The sequence below is a fragment of the Piliocolobus tephrosceles genome, chromosome 5 (genome assembly GCF_002776525.5).
Source record: "Piliocolobus tephrosceles isolate RC106 chromosome 5, ASM277652v3, whole genome shotgun sequence".
Taxonomy (NCBI): domain Eukaryota; kingdom Metazoa; phylum Chordata; class Mammalia; order Primates; family Cercopithecidae; genus Piliocolobus; species Piliocolobus tephrosceles.
The window spans coordinates 96,496,195-96,523,179 of record NC_045438.1 but is presented as its reverse complement, the minus strand read 5'-3'; the positions used below and the strand labels follow the sequence as shown (position 1 = coordinate 96,523,179).

Sequence of the window (26,985 nt, the reverse complement as noted above, 5' to 3'; positions counted from 1 at the left end):
TATGGCTGACGTAATTACTCTACCAGGGCAACAGCAGATTTACTTTTGGCTGAAAGAAGCTATGACAGGCATCGTGTGTTCAGCCTGCAAAATCCCTTAGAACCTGAATATGTGCAAACTTATCACTGGAGAAAAGTTACATGTTTAAAATGTAAATCAATGAGCTTTTATTTTTAGCTTTTTACTACTAAAAAACAAGTGTTTGGAATGATTCTTTAAAAACATGTGGAGGATGGGTGTGGTGGCTCATGCCTGTAATCCAAGCACTTGGGAGGGCGGATCGCTTGAGCCCGGGAGGTCAATACCCGCCTGGGCAAACATGCAGAACCTCGTCTCTATAAAAAAAAATGAAACAGTTAGCCAGGCATGCGCTTGCCTATAGTCCCAGCTACTCTGGAGGCAGTGGTGGGAGGATTGATTGAGCTTAGGAGATCGAGGCTGCAGTGAGCTGAGATCATGCCACCACGTTCAACCTGGGTGACAGAGAGAGACCATGTCTCAGAAGAAAAAAAAAAAAAAAAAACCAAAAATGGATGGGGGTGGAACAGGGGAACAGGTTGCTGATCAATTGGACAAAGGGATGTGTGTACTCTTGCATATGATTTGCATTGGGATGTGTGTACTCTTGCATAAGGTTTGCATTCTCCCCTTAGAGTAAAAGCCATTTCTAAAGTCTTCTTGGCACATGTCTGAGGTGAGAGATAGTCTTATATAGCCAAATTTGTGATGACCTAATTTTGAATTACAGTTGTCTCAATTTGAGACTGCTTTAACAGCATTAAATTGTTTCAACTTGTCTGTGTAGACTTGATACTTAATACAGTTTATAGCCTAAATTGTTGGAGTGTAATGAAGATAGTTAAAAATTATATATGTAAACAGTGGCAAATCTAGGAAACTTAAAGCTGTTAATTTTGCCTCCTTGTAAAATGTTGACAAATTCTACAAGATTCATAAATTTAATAGTTGTATTACAGGAAAAAAACCCACAGATTTATTTTGCCATTATGTATTTTGTTTTCTCTAGCCGAATTTGTGGTTGCCAGATTTCTTAATTGGAAGCTCATTAATTCCTGCTTTTCGCTGGGGACTTCATTAGTTATGCGTAGTGACCATTTTCTAAATCCCTCTGCAGATCAGCTCTGGAATTGCGAAGAGATGAGCTATAGCCCATAATATCAAGACATTCTATCAGAAACTTAAGAGTTGTTTATTTGGATTTCATATTACTTAACTTTTAGGATAATAAGTTACAACATTTAAAGTAAATACTTCTAAAATGATTTGAACACTTTTGAATGACTTTATTTTAAAATTTCATTGACGTTGAACGTTTATGATTTCTTTAAGAGTAAGTGCTCCTAAAGTGAACTTTCTATTATTAACTTTATATTTAATATATTGCCCATCATTAATGTCTTATTTTGACCCTAGCTGATAAAGCTTTTCGAGACATGAAGGTGCTCAAGATGAGTCAGTCTATCATTGTATCTGGCGAATCAGGAGCTGGTAAAACAGAAAATACAAAATTTGTTCTAAGGTGAGTATTCAGCTAACTTGAAATATTTGAGCAGGTTGATCGTATTTTTTCCCCCCTTGAGATAGGGTCTTACTGTGTCACCCAGGATGGAAAGCAGTGTCACCACCACAGCTCACTGTAGCCTTGACCTCCTGGGCTCAAGTGATTGTCCCACCTCATTCTCCTGAATAGCTGGGACTGCAGGCACATGCCATCATGCCCTGCTAATCTTTTAATTTTTTTGTAGAGATGAAGTCTTACTGTGGTGCCTAGGCTGGTTTCGAATTTCTGGGCTCGAGCAACTCTCCTGCCTTGGCCTCCCCAAATGCTGGAATTATAGGCATGAGCCACCATGCTCAGCCCAGGTTGACTTTTTTCTGGTAAAAAAATACACATGTAAAAGTTGTCAACCATTTCTAAGTGTATAGCATAGTAGCATTAAGTATATTCACATTGTTGTGCAGCCAATCTGTACAGCCTGCAGAACTTTCATCTTGGAAAACTAAAACTTGACCGATTCAACAACAACTCCATTTATCCACTCATCTAGTAAGCATTCTACTTTGCAGTTTTTCTGTGAATTTAACTACTATAGCTATCTCTCATGTAAGTGAAATTACACAGTGTTTGTCTTTCTGTGACTGGCCTATTTTATTTAGCTCAACTTAAGATTCATCCATGTTGTAGTATGTGTCAGAATTTCTTTCCTTTTATTTTTATTTTTTAGTATTTTGTGTCCCATCCTTCCTTTTTAAGGCTGAATAATATTTTATTGTAGAGATATGGTACATTTGTTTATCCATGCATTTGTCAATGAATATTTAGGTGACTTCCACCTCTTGGCTATTGTGAATAGTGCTGTTATGAACATGGCTGTGCAAATATTTCTTTGAGAATTTGAACTGGTTGACTTTTAATACCTTTGCATATTTCATGACATAGTTTGGAATGGTGGGCTCTACCCCTTTTAAGATACAGACACCTTATATGGAAGCTAATCTATAGATGACTGAAAGCCTGCTCTGACATGTTATTCACATGAGGATCTTGGAGGAGACCAGTACTGGTTAGACAAAGGGTGATCTAGAAATGTTCCTTAAGAATCTAACATTTACGTTCTGTCTATATTTCTGTTAGCATGGTTAAAACCATTTTTTACCTTAAACTTATGATAATTGGCCTCCTTATTTCTGTTTCCCTATAGCCTGCCTCTGAACGTGTTCCCTTTGCTGCCATTAACTTAAACTCTCTGCATTGTGTTTTTTTGTTTGTTTGGTTTGGTTTGTTTTTTGAAAACAGGGTCTTGCTGTGTTGCCCCATCACCCAGGCTGTAGGGCAGTGGTGTGATCATAGCTCACTGCAGCCTCGACCTCCTCCAAGCCAAGTGATCCTCCTACCTCAGCTTCCCAAGTAACTGGGACCACAGGCATGTACCACCATGCCTGGCTAATTATTTTTTTGTAGAGACAGGGTTATGCTATGTTGTCCAGGCTGGTCTCCAACTCCTGCACTCAAGTGACCCTCCCACTTTGACCTCCTAAAATGCTGGGATTACAGGCATGAGCCACCATGCCTGGCCTTACACTTTGTTTAGAATTATAGTGTTTTAAAAATGGATGGAATCGTAACACTCATTGTAGTATAGTTCTTTTAATTTACGTACCCACGAGGTTAGATCTAGTGGTTCAACTACTGCTAGGACCAGCATACTCACCAGTGTTACTCCCACAGAATTACAGTTCTTAGTTGATTGCTGCATAGTGGTACTATGAAATTTTACTATTCATTATGTAACTATGTATGCTGTTCAGAGTTATCTATGTAAAATCAGCTGAAGAGTTTAACAGCTATTTTATACACACACACACACACACACACACACACGCACGCATACACAATTCTGGTTAAATGAATGCTTCCCAATATTCTTGGATTCTCAGTGTTTCAATTTCTTTTTCTTTCTTTCCTGTATGTAATAGTCTGTATGAGTCTATGGTTAATATATGAAAATGAACAAAAAGTTAAGGAATTATAAACTAATAATATGAACTTATATTTTAAATTAAGGATTGCTTCTTGTTTTGAAATATGCCAGGCAAATAGTTATTTGTCTGTGTTTCGTATTTCAGTGAAACAACATGAAGAGTGTTAACTTCCCAATTGTTCAGAGGCAGATTGCCTTGTTTTCTGTAGCCAAAGATTGAATTAATAGGCTCTCACAAAAGGCTGTAAAATCTCCTGTAGTTGATGAATATGATATATTTAAAATCAAATAGTTGGATAAAATCAGAATATTCCCAAAACAATTTTAAAAATAATGTTTTAGATTAGATGTTAAATGTAATAGATTAGATGTTAAATGCAATACAAATAGAATTTATTTTTCATTTTTATAATTTCAGCATTTAGATTCATGCCATACATGTGCAGGTTTGTTATGAATATATTTTGTGACATAGACGTTTGGGTTGTGAATGATCTCATCATTGAGGTAATGAGCATAGTACCACCAAATAGAATTTTTTTTTTTTTTTTTTTTGAGACAGAGTCTCACTCCATCACCCAGTCTGGAGTGCAGTGGTGCAGTCTCGGCTCACTGCAACCTCTGCCTCCCAGGTTCAAGCGATTCTCCTGCCGCAGCCTCCCGAGTAGCTGGGATGACAAGCGTATGCCACCATGCCTGGCTAATTTTGTATTTTAGTAGAGAAGGGGTTTCACCATGTGGGCCAGGCTGGTCTCGAACTCCTGAGTTCAGGTGATCCACCTGCCTTGACCTCCCAAAATGCTGGGATTGTAGGCATGAGCCACTGCACCTGGCCCCAAATAGAATTTTAAATACATTTAAAAAGCTGTCGCAGAATAATTGCATTTAAGTACACATTTGTTATAGTGATGATCTAGGTTTCAGTTTTATGTGTACTAAATAATATAATTATAAATAATTGTATACCATATTATTGTCATCAACATTTTTTATCCTATATTTTAAACAGGTACCTGACTGAATCCTATGGAACAGGTCAAGATATTGATGACAGAATTGTTGAAGGTATTGCTAATTTTTCTGTTGTTATGCATGTACTGAAATTAAGTTACAAGACTTCTTTCAGTGGTCTGGAATGTTCTCTCAGAGATGCAAAAGGTTCTCTTATCTCCTACAAATCATTGCTCATATATCATCTTGTTATTTACCTAATATCAATTGTTTTTGCCCCCACCCCCACCTCATGAAAGCACTAAGAAGGCAGGGATTTTTGTTTCATATTGCAAACCCCTAGAATGGTAACTGATAAAGAGCATAAATATCTGCTGAATGAATGAAAGAAATACAGGAATGTCTTTAGCTTCCTGTTTGTTTTGTGGAGCTTGTTTTGTGTCAAGGGAAGAGGAAGAAGGGTTAATTGGCATTAGGTGCTTTTTTAGGGAAGTCATTTTTTAACAAAGGCAGTAGTGTGTAAATTGATTTCCTTAAGCTATCCATGATTGTATACCTCCTTAGAAAATCTTCTTGTAGCTCAGTTTGGAGACTACTGGCCTAGACTACCATTATGTTGAATCTCCTGCATGATGCCCTCCTGCATCATAGACTCCTGCTTGGTCTCTTCACTTAGATTCTTACTTCTCCTTAATCCAGTCTCTGTATGGAAGTTGGAATAATTTCTTTTCCTTTTTTTTTTTTTTTTGAGGCAGAGTCTCACCTGTCACCCAGGCTGGAGTACAGTGGCTTGATCCCAGCTCACTACAACCTCTGCCTCTTGGGTTCAAGCGATTCTCCTGCCTTAGCCTCCCGAGTAGCTGGGCTTGCAGGCGCCCACCACCACGCCTGGCTAATTTTTGTATTTTTAGTAGAGATGGGGTTTCACCATGTTGGACAGACTGGTCTTGAACTCTTGACCTCAGGTGATCCACCCACCTCAGTCTCCCAGAGTGCTGGGATTATAGGGGTGAGCCACCACGCCTGGCTGGAATAATTTCTTTTGCTTTAAATCATCTGATGGCTTCATATTGCTCTCAACATCATGCACCAGATGTGTAACATCACCCACAGTGCTCTGTGTGGTCTGGCCCCTGCCTCTTCTGATCTCACCTAGAGTCATGTTTCTTCTAACTCCTTATGCTTTAATCACATTGGCCTCCTTGTAGTTCTTTGCGCTGTCTTAAACAGCCTTCTCTGAACACCCTTTCTCCTTCTCCCTGCCTTACTTTCCCCCACTATGTACTCAGTAAGCATTTTTTAATAATGATGGTGATAATAATACATATGGTATGTATTAGGCGTTATCTTGCTTAAAAATCTGTTATCTAATTTAAATCTTCACAGAATGAATTAGAAACTATTTTATTCCTACTTTAAAGATGATAATATTTAAATATGCTGAAACTCATATAGCTCATCAGTTGTGAAATTCGGGTATAAACCTAGACATCTTAACTGCATGCCATAGTAAATGCATATTTTAACACTCTCTTGGCCTTTTTTGTTTTTAAAGTAGAGACAGCATCTCACTGTGTTGCCCAGGCTGGTCTCAAACTTCTGGGCTCAAGCAGTCCTCTTGCCTCAGCCTTATAAGTAGTTGGGACTCTACGAGTGCAACACACATGCTCTTGACATTTTAAAGAAAAATGTTAGTTGAACAAAAACTTATTGGGGCCTTGTATGTTCATGCATTTTGCTAGATCATAGCAAATGATATGTGCATTTTTCACAGTGATGTAAAATCTGCCTGTAGATCAATCTAAATAGAACTCTAATAAACATTTTTAAAGTTGAGCATCAATAAAGTTTTTTTAATATAAAGAATTTTCTAGTTTCATTTACAGTTTATGTGATGGTGTAACATACCCAAATATGTACTTATCTCATAAGTAATGCTTTATTCACAGTAAAGTACCTTACTTTAGCAAGGGAGTCATTCTTAAAAACGGAATAAATTAATAAAAAAGAACAAATTATAGGCTACCTCAGTAAAAGACTAATTAGTATTGTGATTTGCTCACTTGAGGAGCACACTCACTTGACAATTGGATATAAGCCCAGTTTCTTCCACAGTAATGTGCTGTACAGTATGTAGTGTGTTATAGTGGAGATAAGTTATTCCAAATGCTGCAAGTGTTATTCCAAATGCTTCTGTAGCTTCCTTTTTTTTTTTTTTTTTTTTTGAGACTGAGTCTCACTCTGTCGCCCAGGCTGGAGTGCAGTGGTGTGATCTTGGCTCACTGCAACCTCTGTCTCTCGAGTTCAAGTGATACCCATGCTTCAGCCTCCTAAGTAGCTTGGATTATAGGTGTGTGCCATCATGCCTGGCTAATTTTTGTATTTTTTAATAAAGTTGGGGTTTCACCATGTTGGCCAGGCTGGTCTTGAACTCCTGACCTCAGGTGATCCACTTGTCTCAGCCTCCGAAAGTGCTGGGATTACGGGCGTAAACCACTGTGCCCAGCTCTATAGCCTCTTAATGGATAATAGTAAGTGTAACTAGAAGGGCATAGAGTCTTTTGATGCCATCCTTAATAGAAGTTTAGTTGCTGGTTTTGGAATGAGTATATTATTAGTAGCATTAATATGATTTTCTATTGGAGAGGTTCTTATCCTATTGGGGTATTTTACTTGTATTAAATTCTTCAGCAAAAACTAGTAGATTACCAATAAGGGAGTGGGGGAGACCTATAATTGAGTCCTCTTTTTGTCATTAGACAGTTATGTGGCCTTTGAAGAGTGAGTTGACCATGTTTATTTTGTTTTGCTTTGTTTTTTTTTTTTTTTTTTTTTTTTGTTGAGATGAAGTCTCACTCTTTCACCCAGGCTGGAGTGCAGTGGCATGATCTTGGCTCACCTCAACCTCCATCTCCTGGGTTCAAGTGATTCTCCTGCCTCAGGCTCCTGAGTAGCTGGGACTACAGGCGACCGCCACCACGCCTGGCTAATTTTTGTATTTTTATTAGCGACGGGGTTTCACCATGTTGGTTAAGCTGGTCTGAAACTCCTGACCTCGTGATCCGCCCACCTTGGCCTCCCAAAGTGCTGGGATTGCAGGTGTGAGCCACCGCGCCCCAGCTGACCATGTTAGCTTCAGTTTTTTCTCCCATCTGAAACATGAGGGATATATGCTAATACTTTTTAGTTTTAATGTTTTCTTTCTTATTTTGGCATGTGAAATGGCTGGGGAATGATCTTTAAAAGAGTTTAGAGACTAGTTAAGCATTCTACTATGGACTAGTTAAGCATTCTACTATGGATAGAATAGGAGAAATTGACTTGAAAAGGCTTCATAAGAAATATGGCTTCATGTTTATTTTTTATTTTATTTATTTATTTATTTGAGACAGAGTCTTGCTCTGTCGCTCAGGCTTGAGTGCAGTGGAGAGATCTCGGCTCACTGCAACCTTCGCCTCCCGGGTTCACGCCATTCTCCTGCCTCAGCCTCCCAAGTATCGGGGACTACAGGCACCCACCACCATGCCCGGCTAATTTTTTATAGTTTTAGTAGAGATGGAGTTTCACCATGTTAGCCAGGATGGTGTCGATCTTCTGACCTCGAGATCTGCCTGCCTCGGCCTCCCAAAGTGCTGGGATTACAGGCATGAGCCACTGCGCCCGGCCAGCTTTGTGTTTATTATAGGAAGAATATGCTTCATAAAAAACATTTTAACACTAAACATTATGAAGCACTTTAAGTTTGTTGACGGAGAATATGTGTGTAAGATTAACACTAATTCAGTATGTGTATGGTTGAGACTTAGGTGAGTGTAAGAGTAGACTCTAATAACTCTTATCCAGTCATGATATGTGGATAGGTGATTATAAAATAACAGTGAAAATGTTATATTTGTTCATTAGGATTTTAAAACCTTTTATTCTGAGAACCAGGTTCAAGCAATTCTCCTGCCTCAGTCTTCCAAGTAACTGGGATTACAGGCGTGTGCCACCATACCCGGCTAATTTTTGTATTTTTTAGTAGAGATGCGGTTTCATCCTCTTGGCCAGGCTGGTCTCGAACTCCTAACCTCGTGATCCACCTGCCTTGGCCTCTCAAAGTGCTGGGATTACAGGCGTGAGCCACTGCGCCTGGCCCATGTTAATATTTTTTAGTGCATTTTTTTCTAGACGTATATATTAACAAATGGAGATATACTATGCATATTTTGTTTTGTTCCATCATGCAAATTTTTTGATTGATTTTTTTTTGTTTCTCAATAGCTAACCCACTCCTAGAAGCCTTTGGAAATGCAAAGACCGTTCGCAACAATAATAGCAGTCGATTTGGGAAATTTGTAGAAATACATTTTAATGAAAAGGTAAGTGTGAGAGTAAGCTTTGGAATGATATTTTTGGGGAGTGTTTGTAAAAATGCAAGGGTCAGTTGGTGCTGTACTTGCACTTAATGGTAAATCCCTTTAAGTTTCATTGTTACTTTAGATGGTTGCAGGAATATACGTGTCCACTACGACCATCTAAAAGCTCCTTTCACAATTTAAAGCCTACATACTGAATTTGACTTCAGCATTGAGTATTACTGTATAGCTAGTCATGTAAGATATTCTAGCACCTGTGTTGAGGTACAGTGCAGGATCAATTGTGATTCTTCATTGGCTCAAAACTTATAGCAGGATTTGGCTAGAGACTTAAATGAGGATATTTAAAATGGTGACCATTATAAATACTCTATGCTTACATTTAGTTGTTTTTTCCCGTTTATTTGATGAATATTATAACCTCTTTGATAGACAAATGTGTATTAGAAAAGGTAAATAATTTAACATTGGTAAATTATACTTTAAGACTTTAAATGCAAAAACATATTTTCTCTGTGTTTTGTTTTTTAGAGCTCAGTTGTTGGAGGATTTGTTTCACATTATCTCCTAGAGAAATCTAGGATCTGTGTTCAAGGCAAAGAGGAAAGAAATTATCATATCTTTTATAGGTTGTGTGCTGGTGCTTCTGAAGATATTAGAGAAAAACTTCATTTGAGCTCACCAGATAATTTTCGGGTAGGTCGGAAGAAAAGAAATTTCATATAGCCAGGTGCAGTGGCTCATGCCTGTGATCCCAACACTTTGGGAGGCTGAGGCGGATGGATCGCTTGAGCCCAGGAGTTCAAGAGAAGCCTGGGCAATGTAGTGAGACCCTGTCTCAAAAAAAAATACATATATAAAAAATTAGCTTGGCATGGTGACACTCACCTGTAGTTCCAGCTACTCGGAGGCTTAGGTGGGAGGATCACCTGAGCCCAGGAGGTTGAGACTGCAGTGAGCCATGATTGTGCCACTGCACTCCAGCCTGGGCAACAGAACGAGACCCTGTCTCAAAGAAAAAAAATTTTTTGTACAATTTTTGAAAACAGAATTGCCATCAAGCCTAAAACTTATTTTAGTGGATTTTGAAATCTACTTGTTGCGTGTATGTAACTTACGTTGGATCAAGTATAACATGTTAGAATGACCACAGTACTGAGAAGATCTCTATTAAGGTGTACTGCTGAGTTTATAATATTCTACTATATGAGGAGGCACATAATGGAATAGATAAAAGGATAGGTGTTAAACCCTATATCAATTTAAACTCAATTAGAAATTTATAATAGCTCTGTAATACTAGCTTTAAAGTTACCTTTGACTTATCTGTAAAAATGTTTGAACACTGAATTAATATTAATAAAGGACACATGATTGTATTTCTTCACTTTAACAACAAATATTTATTGCTTGCCCATTGGGTGCCAGGCATTGGGCCAGGATTGAAAAGATAAATAATACCCAGTCCCTGCTCCTTACCCAGTCCCTGCTCCTGAGCAACTTAGAATGTGGTGGGAAGCGCGCGTACACACACACACACACACACACACACACACACACCCCCAAACCCAAACCCCACACCCCCGAGAATTACAAGCCAAGGGAGTAGAGTTTCTAGGAGTGGTGAGGATGGTTAACACAATTTTCAGATTCTCAGGTTAGAAAACAGTGTCCTTGTATGGAGTATGGGAATGTTGTTTATACAAAGGAATGGAATGTGAGTAAGGAATGTCATTTGTATAGAGTTCCCCAGCTGATTCCGATAGTCTTTTTTGGTCAGAAACCCTCCATTTGAGAATCATAACACACATAATTATTGCTCTGTGGTTGTGTGTGTGTGTGTGTGTGTGTGTGTTTGCAGACAGCTTTTCTTTTACTTCAACCAATTTCTTTTATTGTGTATTTGCAAATTTTAGAAGTCTATTGTCTTAAAACACTTTATAAATGTATCTGTATACTTCTAAAATGTCCAGTCTTTTCTAGAACTCTCCAAATTAATTGGAATTTGAAGTTAGTTGCCCACGTTATTTTCATGAAAGTAAAGGAAGCATTTCTTTTTTACTATGGTTTTTAAAAAAGGAATAAACTACTAGGAACTACATGAAATATAATAATGATGATATGGTTTTGTCAATACTTATTTGACAGTAAAGTGATGTGACTATTCTGGCCTTAATCTAGCATTTCTTCCTGCTTGGAGGCTTGGGAGCATAGTATTTTTGGGTTTCAGAATATACAGCCTTTCCTGGTACAATGGCAGGCATCCTGAAAGGGCAGCTGTTGAAATTTATCTGGTCAGAGGGTTTCCTGCTTCTGCAGTGTGAACCAGGAGGCCTGATTTCCTTTCTTACAGGAAAGTCCTTGTGATGGTAAGAGGGAAAGTAGGGGAACAGCGTTGCATACATCTGCCATCTTGAATATTCCTCTCGTATGCCGGCACACACACACTACTATATCCACTTCCCCCAAATAATTCTGCCTTAAAGTGGCTTCAAAGTATGTTAGTGATTTCATCAGGTTTTTCTATAGTTTAGCCTGCTGGTTATAACTGAGAGATCAGGTTTTAAAAACAAAGGGGAAACATGCAATAGGTTGAACACTTCCAAAATTGTTGAATTTTTTGGTCACTCCTCTATCAAAATTAGTATGTAAAGAATTGTAGATGTATACCTGTCTGAAAATATTTGTATTAATCACACATATACTTTAAAAAGTAAAAGGTTTAAAAATGTTTGCATTCTTTAGACATTTCAAATATTTCTGCACATGTGTTATGGAGCCATTTGCTGTAATCATGGATAGATACTTGAATGTGAAGAAAGCGTGGATAGAATAAGAATAGATGGCAGGGATAGTGTTCTAGTTACAGAAAAACTAAAAGGACACATTTCTATCCAAGGTTGTAATATTAGGCCCCACTGCCCAATTGTACTTGACAAAACAATTGCAGTGAGGAGACAAAATGCTTGGTTGCAAAGGACATATTTGTTTTGGCTCTATATGTTTAAGCTATTATTCTGCTAAGTAAAAGAGCTCTTTATTTGAAACAGTCCATTGAAAATGCTTACCAACATTGTCTCTCCTCCCTTCTCTTTTATTTTTTTTTTCACAAATATTCTAGGGTAGAAGAAAAGAAAAACCATGTATATAGTTGTCTTGTTTTTACTGTATTTTAGCATTTAATTATAATGGAGAAGGAATGATAGATGCATTCATTGTCTAAAATATTAAATTTATCCCCATATCATTCAAATTTGTTATAAATTTTTTTTTTGGTATATGTATGATGTGGTGTATTTAATCTGGGAATTCATGCCATGGTACAATAAAATCATAGTTACCTGATTTAAGAGAAGCTGAGATGTTTAAAAAACTTGTCCATCCTGTTCTCTGTGTACATCCTTCCTGATCAGATTTGCCCAATTCCATCTAAATGTCTTTAGGCTGTGTGTAATTTTCAGAAAAATGCAGTATTTTTAGTCTGCCATATAGCAAATATGTTCATTCACTTTTTATTAGAAACAGTTTTTAAATGAAGCAGGCTTTCAGTTGCAAGACTAATAAATGTGAGCAGTAGATTCTTGTTGATACTGGTAGATATTCTTTTTTTGAACTGCTCCTCTTGCTCTGTATTTTGGAAGCATTTAGCTTTTGAAAGTCTTTGGTAAGCAAAGTAAATCATTGAAATAAGAAAACCTTGAATTATTTGATCCATAAAGCAAGTACTGTAATTTATGTACAGTCATTGTTAGTTTTCAATAAATGTGAAAAGCATGTTTTAAAAAACTGACTCTAAAAATAAAAAATTAAGAAAATCAAGGATAGTATTTATCTTTCTTAACTTTTCAGAATTTAAAATATTGCTTGAAAAATTAAACTACAGTATGGGTTCTTGAGATTCTACATATTTAGTAGGAAGTTGATTTTCATGATTTCATGCACTGTATTTAGATTTTTGATACTGAAAAGATATAAAATTGTTGCCCTTTAAAAGTAGAAAACCTTTATGTCATTGATTTTTATTTTAATCATTTTATTTAATCTCCTTTCAGAGATTAGGATTTTTAGTATTCCTGGTTTTATTAGTAGGAAGAAAATGTTTATAAAATATAGAAGTATTGATTTTAATGGCGAGATTAAACAGTACTCAAGTTGTGTTCAGAAATTCGTCATGGTTGGCACTATTTTATAAGTTGTGTTTTCTCCTGTATTATTTCCCTGTGGATCATATATGTTAATTATATTTAATTTCTTTTTTCATAGTATTTAAACCGAGGCTGCACTAGATACTTTGCTAACAAAGAAACAGACAAACAGATTTTACAGAACCGCAAAAGTCCTGAGGTATAGTAGACCATTTTTCTTAAAATCTTTAATGTAAAAAAAAAATCATACTGAAAGATTTGTTATAATTTTTATTTTGGAGCCCAAGTAAGAGTTCTGACTTTTAGGCTTATAGTTTAAAAAACTAAATATTCATCTAAGTCTCTTTCACAGTGTAATACTTTATACCACTTGTTGGTATCTAGTGAAGCAACAGGTTCTGTTCTTCCTGCTTGGGCATCACTGCACTGCTCTCCTCTCATTCTGTTTTCAAGCATGAAGGTATTAAATAGCCTAAGAATCAGTCTCTTCTAGCATTTTTGAAACTTACTCTTATGTTACCACTTGAGCTTAAGAATATGTCTCTTACAATTTATTGTCTATTTCAAGACTGAAGTGAGCCTTGATGTAGACAGTAAATAGATTAAGCATTCTTGGGAAGAAATGTTATAGGCTGGGCATGGTGCCTCACACCTGTAATCCCAGCACTTTGGGAGGCCAAGGCGGGAGGATCATTTGAAGCCAGGAGTTTGAGACCAGCCTGGGAAACGTAGTGAAACCCTATCTTTACAAAAAATAAAAAAATTTAGCTGGGTGAGGTCATGTATGCCTGTAATTCTAGCTATTTGGGAGGCTGAAGTTGGAGGATTGCTTGAACCCTGGAGGTGGAGGCTGCAGTGAGCCATGATCATGCCATTGTACTCCAGCGTGGGCAACAGAATTAAAAACAAACAAAAAAAACCTGGTCAGGTGGAGTGGCTCGTGCCTGTAATCCCAGCACTTTGGGAGGCTGAGGCGGGTGGATCATTTGAGTTCAGGAGTTCGAGACCAGGTCGGCCAACATGATGAGACCCTGTCTCTACTAAAAAATTACAAGAATTAGCCAATTGTGTTGGCATGTGCCTGTAATCCCAGCTACTCGGGAGGCTGAGGCAGGAGAATCTCTTGAACCCAGGAGATGGAGGCTGTAGTAAGCGGAGATCTCACCACTGTACTCCAGCCTGGGCGACAGAATGAGGCTCTGTCTCAAAAAAAAAAAAAAGCTTGTATATTATTGTAGTTCTGTTTAAAACATCATATTTATGTAATATATTATGGAAAATTTATATATTGGTTTCAGTAAATTATATTTCTAAGAATAATTAGATATAATTATACCATTAATTATTTATAAAACATTTTCTTAATCTAAAAATTTACAACCCTTCTAAATTTTAATATGCAGTGTTTAATAAGTGGTATTAAGTTGCATGTACTCAAGGGACTTAAATTATGAAATACTAAGGATTAATGATAGATACTTGTTAATGTTACTTTTATTAATTTTGTTAAAAATTTAAATTGAGTGAGCGAACAAGTTTTTATAATAGTCAGTTTTTAATGCTTCTACATTTGTAAGCCCGATATTTTTGACTCCTCTTAAAATGGATGAGATGATCTATGTTTTTAGTATATTTATATACAAGGATAGAAAGCAAATAAAATATTCCTTTATTTAAAATTCTAATCAGACAACCCTACAGTTAATTTTTGTTTAATTTGATATTTTATATATCATTATAGATACAGAATCTGAATTACAAACTATAAACTTTGTTTATAGCCATGATGGTACTTTAAGAAGCAACATTAATATTTATTATGGTGTCTTTCTTTGTCTTGATAAGACTTTGTTTTTCTGAGATATCAAAATATAGTAGTTATATTCTTTTCACTAAGATAATGGAGGCCTTTCCTAGTGGGACATTGCAGCAGTTCTGAAGGGTGGGGGGAAGATAGAAATTTGATCATTTGCCATGGAAAAAAATGGAGTAGAGAGGAAGGAAAACTGAAGTTTACTCTCCAAAGAGTAGCATGTCCTCTCCAAAGAAGAAAATTACCCTCTTATTCTAGAGTCAGTATACTGTCAGAAATCTTACTCGCATTGAGTGAGTGTGTGTTTATGTGTATAGTTAAATAATGGATTAATATGTTTAAATTACTTTTTATGTCTTCTTTATCAGGAGGATGAGGTGATCATTTTGACTAATTAAACCCTTTGCCCAGTTCCATCTGAATGTCTTTAGGTTGTGTGTAATTTTTAGAAAAATGCAGTATTTTTAGTCTGCCATACAGCAAATATGTTCATTAACTTTTGATTAGAAACAGTTTTTAAATGAAGCAATTCTTCTACTGCAAGACTAAAAATTCTGCATGATGTGTGTTTTCTGCTGAACAGTTTTGGCTGCATGTGATTGTTTCCTTTGCTTCTTTTAAGAATAAATTGAATTTTATTGTCTTAGATATTTTCCAGAAATGTTGCACATTCATAATTGAACATTTTAAATAATTTCGTGGAAAGACAATTACAGCTTGAGCTGGGAATCATTTGTTTACTGGGAGGAAAAAAAATCCGTCTCCGGGAGGCATCTTTAATGACCAGTTAATCGTGATCCTGTTACTTAATGTTAAATTATGTATTCACAAGTTCTGGAAAATTTCTAGTACAATCTTTTCGTGTCCAGTAACTTTTATGTTTCTCCTTCTAGTTTCTGCAGAACTGACTTTCTTCTTTTTTTCTTCTGAGTTGATATAGAGTCTAACAAATGAGTACATTAGATGCAAGTTCTTTTAGGAGAGAAAACAAATTTTCTTCTCATTTTTTCTGAAATGTTTAAGTCATTGTGTAAATTATTAGAGTAAGCATTGTGCTTACTAATATACTTAACTATATATATATATATATGCATATGAAAAACTTTAAAAAAGAATTCTAAGGTATGAAAATTTTATCAACCTTCTCACTATTTACTACTACTTAATATTGGTGCAGTTGGTGGCAGTTAACCTAAAGGAGTGTCATACTAATTGTCACATTTAAATTTTTTATTGCACTTTTTAACTTAGTTTTTCTTTTTTTCATTAACAAGAATAATGTATATTTATACCGTACATTGGAGTACAATGTAATGTTTGATACATGTATACATTGTGGAATGATTCAATGAATATATTTATCATTACCTAATTAAAAAAAAATCTGTAATGTTGATACAAGTATTGATATTCCCTACTTTTCCACTGAATTTTTTATCTTTTTCTAATATCCTTGGATTATAAGACTTTAGAGTGAAAATTGTAATTTAATTGAAAAACATCTAATTCCATTATTTTAATTGCAATTTTTGCTGATAAGTGTAGATTCACATGTAGTAAATAGAGAAATAGAAAAGAGAGATCCTGTGTATACTTTTCCTGGTCATTTAGTTTTTGAATGTTAGAATAGTGAAGATTTTCCCATTGACAGAATTTATTTTTGCATGTTATATAGTGCATTAATTGACCTGGTGTAGTAGTTTTAGTGTACTTAAATAACGTAACAATCAGTTAATTGGTGTCGTCTTGTTTTGTAGTACCTTAAGGCAGGTTCTATGAAAGATCCTCTATTAGATGACCATGGTGATTTTATTAGAATGTGCACGGCTATGAAAAAAATTGGTTTGGATGATGAAGAAAAGCTTGATCTCTTCCGGGTAGTAGCTGGTGTCCTGCACCTTGGAAATATTGATTTTGAGGAAGCTGGCAGCACTTCAGGTTTGTTTTTTATTTTTTTAAGAGGAAAAAAATTAAATAGGATTTCTGTTATTTATTTGTAATATGAAAATTGAATCTGTTTATGTGTAGCTGCTTAAAAAATGCTTAAGAAGTATCTAAAATATACTGGGTTACATGTTGAATCTCCCAAATGAAGACTGTTTCATTATCAGTAATTCTGATCAACAAATCAGTGATATTGCTTAGGAATAAACTTCTGATTTTTGAAGGACAAACAACTGATTATTTTATCCTGATAAATTTAGGGTAATTTTTAGTTAAATTTTCCAGTTATATTCACTTTTTAAAATTTCCAGTTATATTACACTTTTCCAATAGGTGAGGAGATTAATTCTCTATCATCTATTCAGGCATTTTTTTTTTTTTTTTTGAGGTGGAGTCTCAACTCTGTCGCCCAGGCTGGAGTGCAGTGGCGCGATCTTGGCTCACTGCAAGCTCCACCTCCCGGGTTCACGCCATTCTCCTGCCTCAGCCTCCCGAGTAGCTGGGACTACAGGCGCCTGCCACCACGCCCGGCTAATTTTTTGTATTTTTAGTAGAGATGGAGTTTCACTGTGTTAGCCAGGATGGTCTCCATCTCCTGACCTCGTGATTCGCCCACCTCAGCCTCCCAAAGTGCTGGGCTTACAAGCATGAGCCACCACGCCTGGCCAGCTATTAAGGCATTTTTGAAAATGTTCAGGATCATTGGATAAATTAATTAGAGCAATTTAATATATAAAAGCCCATGTACTTTATTAATGATAAATGAAAATTTTAATCTTATGCACATTGAAAAGAAAAGCAACTTTTCAACTCTAGTGTTTCAGTCTGTACATAAACAGTAGGACTTTACATAATTCGAAATTTGATCTGTGAATACAGGGAATGTCAAACTATGAACCATGGCCCAAATTTGGCCCACTGCCTGTTTTTTGTAAGTAAAATTTTGTTAGAACAATGCCACATCCACTCATTTATGTGTGGTGTATATCAGCTTTTGTGCTAGTGTCAGAGTTGAGTAGTTGCAACAGAGGCTATATGTCCTGCAAAGCCTAAACTATTTACTGTCTGGCTCTTTAGAGAAAAAGATTGTCAGCCCCTATGTTAAGACATTATTGTAGGATCTTATACCAAGGATGAGTTGAGGAAAACCTACAGCACCATTCAATGTAGTAGTCAATAATGGGCTTTGGTGTTAGATCCCAGAGGCTCTCTGAGTCTTAGTTTCTTCAGTTGCAAAATTGAATAAACCATGAGAAGGACTTTTAAAATACAGTCAGTAGCTAGTGTAACGCTAAAGGTTCTTGCCTTAGCCACGCCAAAGAATTGGTTTGGCAGCTGCCCACGGTGAGTGATGGAGACAGGGACCAAGAGAAAAAAAAGCTGTAGACTTTATTGAGCAGAGTGACAGTACAAAGTTTTCACAGCGTGGAAGGGGTCCCGAGTGGGTAGCCAGAGTTAGATTATGCAGTTGCCTTTTAAACTCTTTAAGGCAGGAAATACGTGCTGCGGGAAAATGTTACCGGAGCGAGAAACAAAGGCAGTAAATTATTTTGTGATATGTTTTAGATTTTGAGGAAAACCGGAATTAAGTTTTATTTACTTTATGACCTTGCCGCAGCATGGCAAAGGAGACAGGATTTTATGGGACTTTAGAATAAAATTCCTTTACAAGGAATTAGAATTAGGAGCATAGATAAGGCTGGCTGGTCACAGAAAAATGGGCATTTAACATTTCTTTTAGTTTCAGGGGAGGGGAAAGGGAGAGAGGACATAGGGAAGCTTACGGCAAAATTTTTGCTGTTTGTAGCTTTCTTGGGAAGAAAACACATGCACAAATCCTGATGTTAGGAATATTTTAAGCACATATCTTTAATATTATTCATCCAGGACCAAAGTAAGTCCTGATGCAGGAAATGAGTGAGTTTCACAGCTTTCTGAGCCCCTACTCTACCCAGGAAGCCCAGCTGGCGCCTCCTCTCACTAGCAATAGTGTGCATACAGGGAAAGAGCACAAGAAAACAGGAAAAAAAAGATTTAAAAAAGTGTTGTATGCAGGTCCCTTCTTATTCTGTATGTCATCATAAACATGATAATTGTAATCTGTATATCATAAATGTAATGAGGTAGGGGATATTATCTCCATTTTACAAAAGTGGAACCTGTGTTGAAGTGATGCATGTGGTTATTGATGAAGTTGTAGATGTGAGAGCTGGTTCTGCTCATGTCTGACTAACTCAGAGGCTTGTGATAATTGTCCCTTCTTTTTCCCAGGCCACTGAAATTTGTGTCTATGAATGAACAGACTAAAATAGATGTCTTAATGATTTTCCGATTTAGTGTTCCATAATGCTGTGAAGTCAATAATGTGAGATGCAACATAACATAGTGGATGGGAACATGTGCTCCTGATCCAGATGCTTTACTACATACTATCTGTGTGACCTTAGGCAGGGAACTTAGCCTTTTCATGTCTCAGTTTCCTCACTGTAAACTGAAGATAATAGTCCCTACCTCATGTTATAAAGAGGAATACCTGAGTTAAATATTTGTAAAATGATTTGAATACTTGTGTCTGGCACATAGTAATCATTATAAGTGCTTTAAATGAGTAAGTACAATTAAAATACAGATTGCTCCCAATTTAAAATGAAAAAAAATTCAAGCAAAATTAGGTATGTTCTTAATGTGCATTAACATTTTTTATTGTTTTTTGAAGGATTGGAAGATTTGTTTTGAAAATATAATGAATGTTAGCATACATTTCATTTGCTCTCTAGCATTGTTATACCAAAGGAGCACATGTGGGAGATTCTAACACGAAAAAAACTTTACAATAATTAATACACACTTTAGAAATGTTGTTAGAAGTGATAAATGGCATCTTCACACCTCTTATTATTACCCTGTGGTAGAAGATGCAGTTGTATAGAATATTCTAAGTGTTGCATGATCAAGTTAGTTGAAGAGTATGAAATGCCCAAAAGGTAATGCTATTTGCATTATCTCTTATTTTTCTTCTCTAACTTCCTTCTCTTGAAGGGAAAGTGAACAGAAGTCAAGGAAGTTTGGAAAGAGGCAGGGAATTAATAAGATTAATACATGATTAAATTAATTATTTTAAAAGCTAAGATTTTACATTTGTCTTATCCTTCCTGTGACTCTTCCTATAGGTCCAAATGGTTTCTTTCTAATTAGAAGTGATTTCTTTTTTCCCTAGGGAGCTTAATTTGGCATGTCTTAGCAATTTGAAAAAAACTTGGTTTTGGCAGAGCATGGTGGTTCATGCCTGTTATCCCAGCATTTTGGGAGGCTGAGGCAGAAGAATTACTTGAGCTCAGAAATTTCAAGACCAGTCTGGGTGACATAGTGAGACCCCATAAAACAAAACAAAACCAAAAAACAAAACAAAAAAAAACCCAAAAAAACCCCAAAACACACATACACACAGACACACACACACACACGCACAAAATAAATTAGCTGGGCATGGTGGTGCATGCCTGTAGTCCCAGCTACTTGGAAGGCTGAGGTGGAATGATTGAGCCCAGGAGGTCGAGGCTGCAGTGAGCCATGATTGCACCACTGCACTCCAGCCTGGGAGAGTGAGATCCTGTCTCCAAAAAAATTTGGTATTTTTATAATTATTCTACTGGAAAGATTATTCTCCAGTAAGCACTTACAGGACTTTTAACTGTCATAAAGAAGTTTTTGCACGATGAAAATGCAGAAAACACTTATTGGGACTGCCTGTGTTTTTAAAATTCCACATAACAAATAAAATGTTATTATAATAACAGCAAACTTTTAAAATGTTTGAAGAAGTTCTTTTTTGGAAACAAATGATATGAAAACTTTTACTTGATAGTATTTTGCCTTTTAAGACTTATTAAAAATCCTGGGTTGTTTTTTTTTCTTAGTCTTACATAATTTTTGGAGTTATGTAAGAAACTTTGCAATATAGTAAAAAAGAAGAAATATTTAAATGAATTATTTGATGGTTGGTTTTTTTGAGAGCTATCTAATTTTGGGCGATATGTATATGTATAGAACCTACACATGAGTAATAAGCACATTTTCATAGAATGAAACATTCAAAATATTCTCAAAGTATCTCTCTCTTTTCTTTTTTTTTTTTTGGTAGGAGCTTTATTGAGATCTAATTAATATATCATACAGTTCACTCAATTGAAGTGTACATTTCAGTGGTTTTTAGCATTTTCAGAGTTGTACAACCATCACCATAGATTTAGAACACTTCATCACCCCACAAAGAAACCCATACCCATTAACAGTCACTCCTCATTGCCCACTTCTCTCAGCCCTAGGTGACCACTAATCTACTTCCTGTCTATAAATTTATTCTGGACATTTCATATAAATGGAATTATATAATATATGGTCTTTTGTGATTGGCTTCTTTCACTTAGCATAGTGTTTTCAAGGTTAATCCATGTTGTAGCATTTAGCAGTACTTCATTTTATTTTTATTGCCGAATAATATTTCATTGTATGGATATACTACGTTTTGTTTATCCATTTGTCAGTTTCTAGACATTTGGGTTGTTTCCATTTTTTGGCTATTATGAATAATGCTGCCGAGAACATTTGTGGACAAATTTGTGTTGGGATGTGTTTTCATTTCCCTTGAGTAAATACCTTGGAGTGGAATTGCTGAATCCCATCATGGTAAACTCTGACCTTTTGAGGAACTGTCAGACTTTTTCAAAGTAGCTTTTCCACTTTACAGAGCTATTCCCATCAAAAGTGTATGAGGGTTTCATTTTCTCCATATCCTCACCAGTACTATGTGTATGCTTATAGCAATCATAGTGCGTGTGAAGTGTTATCTCTTTGTGGTTTTTATTTCCATTTTCCTGATGGCTCAAAATGCTGAGCATCTTTCTGTGTGCTTACTGACCATTTGTATATCTTTTTTGGAGAAGTGCCTGTTGAGATTCTTTGCCCATTTATTAATTGGGTTGTCTTTTTATTACGAAGTTGTAAGAGTTTTAAAAATATATTGTAGGTACAAGTCCTTTATCAGATATATAATTTGCAAATCTTTTCTCCCATTCTGTGTGTTATCTTTACTCATTTGGTAGTGTTCTTTGAAACTCAAATTTTTATTTCAGTGAAGCCTAATTTATCTGTTTTTTCTTTCATTGCTTGTGATTTTGGTATTATATCAAAGAAATGAAGATTCATACCTATGTTTTTTTCTAAGAGTTGAATGGCTTTAGCTCTTATATTTAAGTCTTTGATTCCATTTTGAATTAATTTTGTATATGGTGTGAGGAAGGGGTCCAGCTTCATTCTTTTGCATGTGGACATCCAGTTGTTCCAGTACCTTTATTAAAGAAGCTGTTCTTTCCTCAATGAATTGTCCCAACAACATCTTATTATAAGGTCTCATTTTTCACATTTTTTTCTCATACATATTCTGAGATTGGTATGTTAAGTAACTTATGAATTTGTCGTAAAATTCTCATGATTTTCACACATTCTTTGTAGTTTTTAAGTTAGGTAGTCTTAGAATATATCATTTATTAATATTAATCTGAAAATATTTGGAAAATGTTACTTTTATTGTAATACAAATAAATAAATACAAAGAATAGTTAATCTTTAGCTAGTACTTTCTGTGTACCAGACATTATTCCAAGCACTTCACATACATAACCTTATTAATCTAAATAACAACCATATAAAGTAGGTAAAGTAATTATCCCAGTTTTATGGACAAGGAAACTGAGCACAAAGAGAATAAGTAACTTATTCAAGGTCACATAGCTAGTAGTTGTAGAGCCTGATCAGCCCTGAGACTAAAGCACTGTCTTTTTTTATAGTATTTTTTAAAACAGCCCTTATAAATAGAAATCTATAGATATGATGTACTAAGGCAAAAATGACCTGCCTGGCTGCCTTCTGCTGCAATATATCTTTTCCTCACATGCCCCTGCGCAAGCACACAAAAAATAAAATGGCACACGTGCAGGCTGGATGTGCCAGTGGCAGATTTCTCAAAATGCCCACATGGGTCAAGACCTAACTGCATTGCCTTTTTTTTTTTTTTTTTTTTCTATTTTCTGCTCTGCAGTGTAAAGATACTGAAAATGTCAAAAAGACTTGCAGATACCCCTAAGGGTAACATTAATAAGGAAAAGAGGAAGTGTTTGTATGTATTGATCTCTAGCACAGAAAGTCAAGCTGTTGGAGAAACTGGACAGTGGTATACATGTATATTAATGTGTATATGAAACATAAATGAATTTTGTGTTTGGAATTGAGCTCATCGTGCAGATATTCCAGAATTGGAAAAAATCTAAAATCTGAAACATTTTTGGTCCCAAGCATTTCAGATAAGGGATACTCTACCTGTGTGGGTAATAGTAATTGTCTCTTCACTCCCTTCAACCCACTTCGAAGCAATGTGAGTACATGCTTATTACGTATGCATAAACACATCCATAGACAGATATATACATCCAAATTGATCTATTCAGGTGCCTTACAGCGTTTGCACTAAAATCACTCCTTGAAATTTATTGGAGTCATATGAATTTTAATGATGAGATACTATATTTCTCTAAAGAGTTAATATATTAAAAAGGATTATAATCTATCATTAGTGTAGTTTGCTTATAGGGTCGTAAAAAATGAAACAGTGGCAGTTTAATATTGATGTGCTTAAAGGATTATACCATGGACTTCCCCAAGGGAGGGTCATCTGTTGATCTTAGCAGTATGGGTGTTTGACAAGGATGGTGAAAAAGTGAGGTGGATTTAAGAGTTACAAATAAGCCTTGCTCATTATATAGTTTTTTGTAAGTGGAGTATAATTGTAAGAAATGGGTCTTGAAAATCTGGTTTATATAACACTTACTAATTTCAATTAAAATATATTTCCATTAGGTGGTTGTAATCTGAAGAATAAATCTGCTCAGTCTTTGGAATGTTGTGCTGAATTGCTGGGTTTGGACCAAGATGATCTTCGAGTAAGTTTGACCACAAGAGTCATGCTAACAACAGCAGGGGGCACCAAAGGAACAGTTATAAAGTAAGTTCCTTAACTAATTGCGCAGCAAAAATTTTGCCTTTCGGTTTGTCAAGGAAAAACATAAGTTACATTACATTTAAAACCTGAGCTTGATAGATCAAAATTCTGTGCATCTCAGTGTAGTGATCCATCAAATAAATAAATGGAGTTTAACATAGCTCTTAAAGTTGTTCCTTGTTGATACTTGGAATTTATAAGGTAAGAGAGATGTACTTTTCTACAACTATGAAGATACGAGCTGATGATATAAATCAATATGTGACAGTTTTAGGCAACAGATCATTTTACTTTAATTTTTTATGATAATAATGTTTACTAAACTTGTATTAAGCAGATTTCACTTTAGCAAAATACTTAGCAAATGACACTTTCCTTATGTTTAGGATTCTTTATTTGGGAGAAATTACAAATGATAAGAAATAAGGGCTTAACCAATATTTAAAAAATTGGTAACCAAGAACTTCTAGATTGTACCTGGATGTTTGTATACTTTCGTCTTCATGTCCTGTATTTTATATATTTTTGGTTTTGGTAATGTAGAATAAAATTGACATTCAGCCTTGTCATTCTGAGGCACTGCAGGATCTTCATTTGTGAAGGGAAAAAGACCCTTTATCTCTTACTAAATAAGACAGGCAGTGAGCTCTAGTGACATATTTCAGAAAAATTTGCAACAAATTTAAACAGGAAGAATTTTTTGTAAAAGCTTTTAGCCTCTCAGAAAATTGGCTACCTCTTACTCTTTTGAAAATTTTAGCAAGGTATGCTTAGCCTGATTCTTTGCTAAGCAAATTCAAAATTGTTCTTCTTATAAAGAAAAACTCTGGAAGAAGTTTGTAGAGCAGCACCCTACAGCCTGCAGTTACTTGGTTCCTTACGGACCAAGGGAAATCTCTGTGGCCCAAGGGAAAGCCCATATATGTGCAGGTGGGTGGTTCTCAGGTGTTGCTTCCTCCGTTTTCCCATTTTCTCCTTGGTCCAAGGCAGCTTTTTGTTGTTGTTTCTTTTTTTCAATCGATGCCATTCCAGAATCCAAAGTAGCTCTTTTTATGTATTCTATGTATAGCGTGTCCACATGAAACTCACTTCAAGAAAGGGTTCAATTGCAGAAAACGTAAGTGAGAAATCACTGTTTAGAGAGGCTCAAGTATCAAGTGTCAGTCTGATCTGAATGACTTACAATTCTACTTACAAATTTGACTTTTTTTTTTTTTTTTTTGGTGCTCTCTTGGTACCCCATGCTTATCTTTATGATAGTCTTTAGCATGGTGTTTGGAAATTTGCTTCTGTGCAGTGTCGCTTCATCAGACTATCATTTTCTTGAGGACAATGGCTGTGTGTCTATACTTGGAACATTTAATACTGTTATACCATATAGTTAGTTATATTAAATAGTAGAATGGGACAGTTCAAATTTTAAGATGTAAACATTTTATCCTAAACAGTGTAAAGAAGTTACCAAACTTTAAAGTTATCCTGAATTAAACACTGTTTCCTTTGCATTTAAGGAAAGCCAAAAGGAAGGTTATTCCTTTGAATAATTTTGGATGAATAATTCAGGATGTAAATTAAGGTCAAAATGATTTTTTAAGCCTAACTTTTTTTTAACCCGATAATAGACTTTTGATCTAATTTTAGGTAATTCCATTAGTTCTCTTGTAGCAGTTTTCTACTTAGCCCCATTTTGTCCTATTCTCCCACGACCTTTGGTATTTATTTTGTTCTCCCTGTGGGTATGTTTAGGTGCACTCTGACTGTGGTATCATTTTCACAGTATACTGTCATAAATAATTTTTACTAGTATAGTTTTCTTTTATAGGGTACCTCTGAAAGTAGAGCAAGCAAACAACGCTCGTGATGCCCTGGCAAAGACGGTGTATAGCCATCTTTTTGATCATGTGGTAAACAGAGTAAATCAGTGTTTTCCTTTTGAAACATCATCTTATTTTATTGGAGTCCTAGATATTGCTGGTTTTGGTAAGTAGAGTTTCTTTTGTGAATATATATTCGTTTCATATTTTTTTCACACATTTGAATTTGTTCTTAAATCTTTTCTCCTTTGTAACTCATTTTACTTGATGTATGTGTAATTATATGTCCACACTCGCATTTCGTAATATGACCTAGGTAGGGAGCTGATACTTTAAAGAGAAGAGGAAAGACTCGTGGGGATTAGTTTTGATGATACTAATGCTAAAATTAAAACATTGATTGAAACTGCTATAGTTAAGGATATCTCTGTACTCTAAAAGGATTACAACTGAATAAAGGTAAATCCTTGTGTGATACTAATAAAGATAATACTTTCACTAATTAAATAACAAAAAAGATAAATAGAGTTGCTAAAACCATTGACTAATTTGTAGAGCCGGGGATAGGTTGACCTAACTTACAGGACAACCTCATTAGTATGTTTAGAAATTCATTCTTGACTTGCTGTCAGCAAGTAGCTGTATTTTCCATCAAATGAATAAGATATCAAGATAAGTAATTAAACAGCTGTAGAGCTGTTCAACCAGAAATGAAATGAGTCACCAGCATATGAATGCTGCTTTGCTCTGAATGACAAAAATATAAAAATCTTGAAGTATAAATCTAATGGGTTTTGTATTGGGCTTTATCAATGTGGGCATTGTTTCTGGCTGTGAAGGAGTAGTGTCTTCTTTGTGGTTTTTGCCGAAGAAATGTATAAGTGTTTACATTTGAGGAGGGATGGAGTATTGCTTTTGATGCAATATGTATTTTAAACTTTATAATTCTCTACCTTTGAACTACCTTTGGTTCAAAGGTAGAGAATTATTAATTATTATTATTATTAATTTTTTCCTTTTTTATAACAGTTTTAACATAACACACACAAAGGATTATAAAATTGTAAAGCCTAATGTATCTTAGACATCATGTAATATAATCTCTTAATTTTAGAAATGAATTCGTATCCACAGCATTTTTGATAAGTAATTTTATAGATTATGCAGAAAAAAATCTTCAAAAGCACTTGTATTTTAAGTCATTTTTGTGCTTAATTTAGATTGCTTTAATACCCGTGCTTTAAAAAATTGTTGACCGGGTGCAGTGGCTCATGCCTGTAATCCCAGCACTTTGGGAGGCTGAGGCCGGCAGATCACTTGAGGTCAGGAGTTCAAGACCAGCCTGTGTAACATGGTGAAACCCTGTCTCTACTAAAAACACAAAAATTAGCTGGGTGTGGTGG

The 26,985-nt window shown here is 35.5% G+C and overlaps 1 protein-coding gene across 2 annotated transcripts in view; it reads left to right on the top strand.

The window, feature by feature from the left end:
* MYO6 (myosin VI) overlaps positions 1 to 26,985 on the top strand; it is a 164,148-nt gene that overhangs the window by 85,326 nt on the left and 51,837 nt on the right. For both annotated transcript variants that reach the window (XM_023219277.1, XM_031935621.1), the window contains exons 6-13: positions 1,435 to 1,540; positions 4,513 to 4,568; positions 8,718 to 8,815; positions 9,344 to 9,508; positions 13,076 to 13,156; positions 16,528 to 16,708; positions 23,627 to 23,771; positions 25,591 to 25,748. In XM_023219277.1, coding sequence (XP_023075045.1) covers positions 1,435 to 1,540; positions 4,513 to 4,568; positions 8,718 to 8,815; positions 9,344 to 9,508; positions 13,076 to 13,156; positions 16,528 to 16,708; positions 23,627 to 23,771; positions 25,591 to 25,748 — 990 coding nt within the window. The remainder of the gene's footprint in view (positions 1 to 1,434; positions 1,541 to 4,512; positions 4,569 to 8,717; positions 8,816 to 9,343; positions 9,509 to 13,075; positions 13,157 to 16,527; positions 16,709 to 23,626; positions 23,772 to 25,590; positions 25,749 to 26,985) is intronic.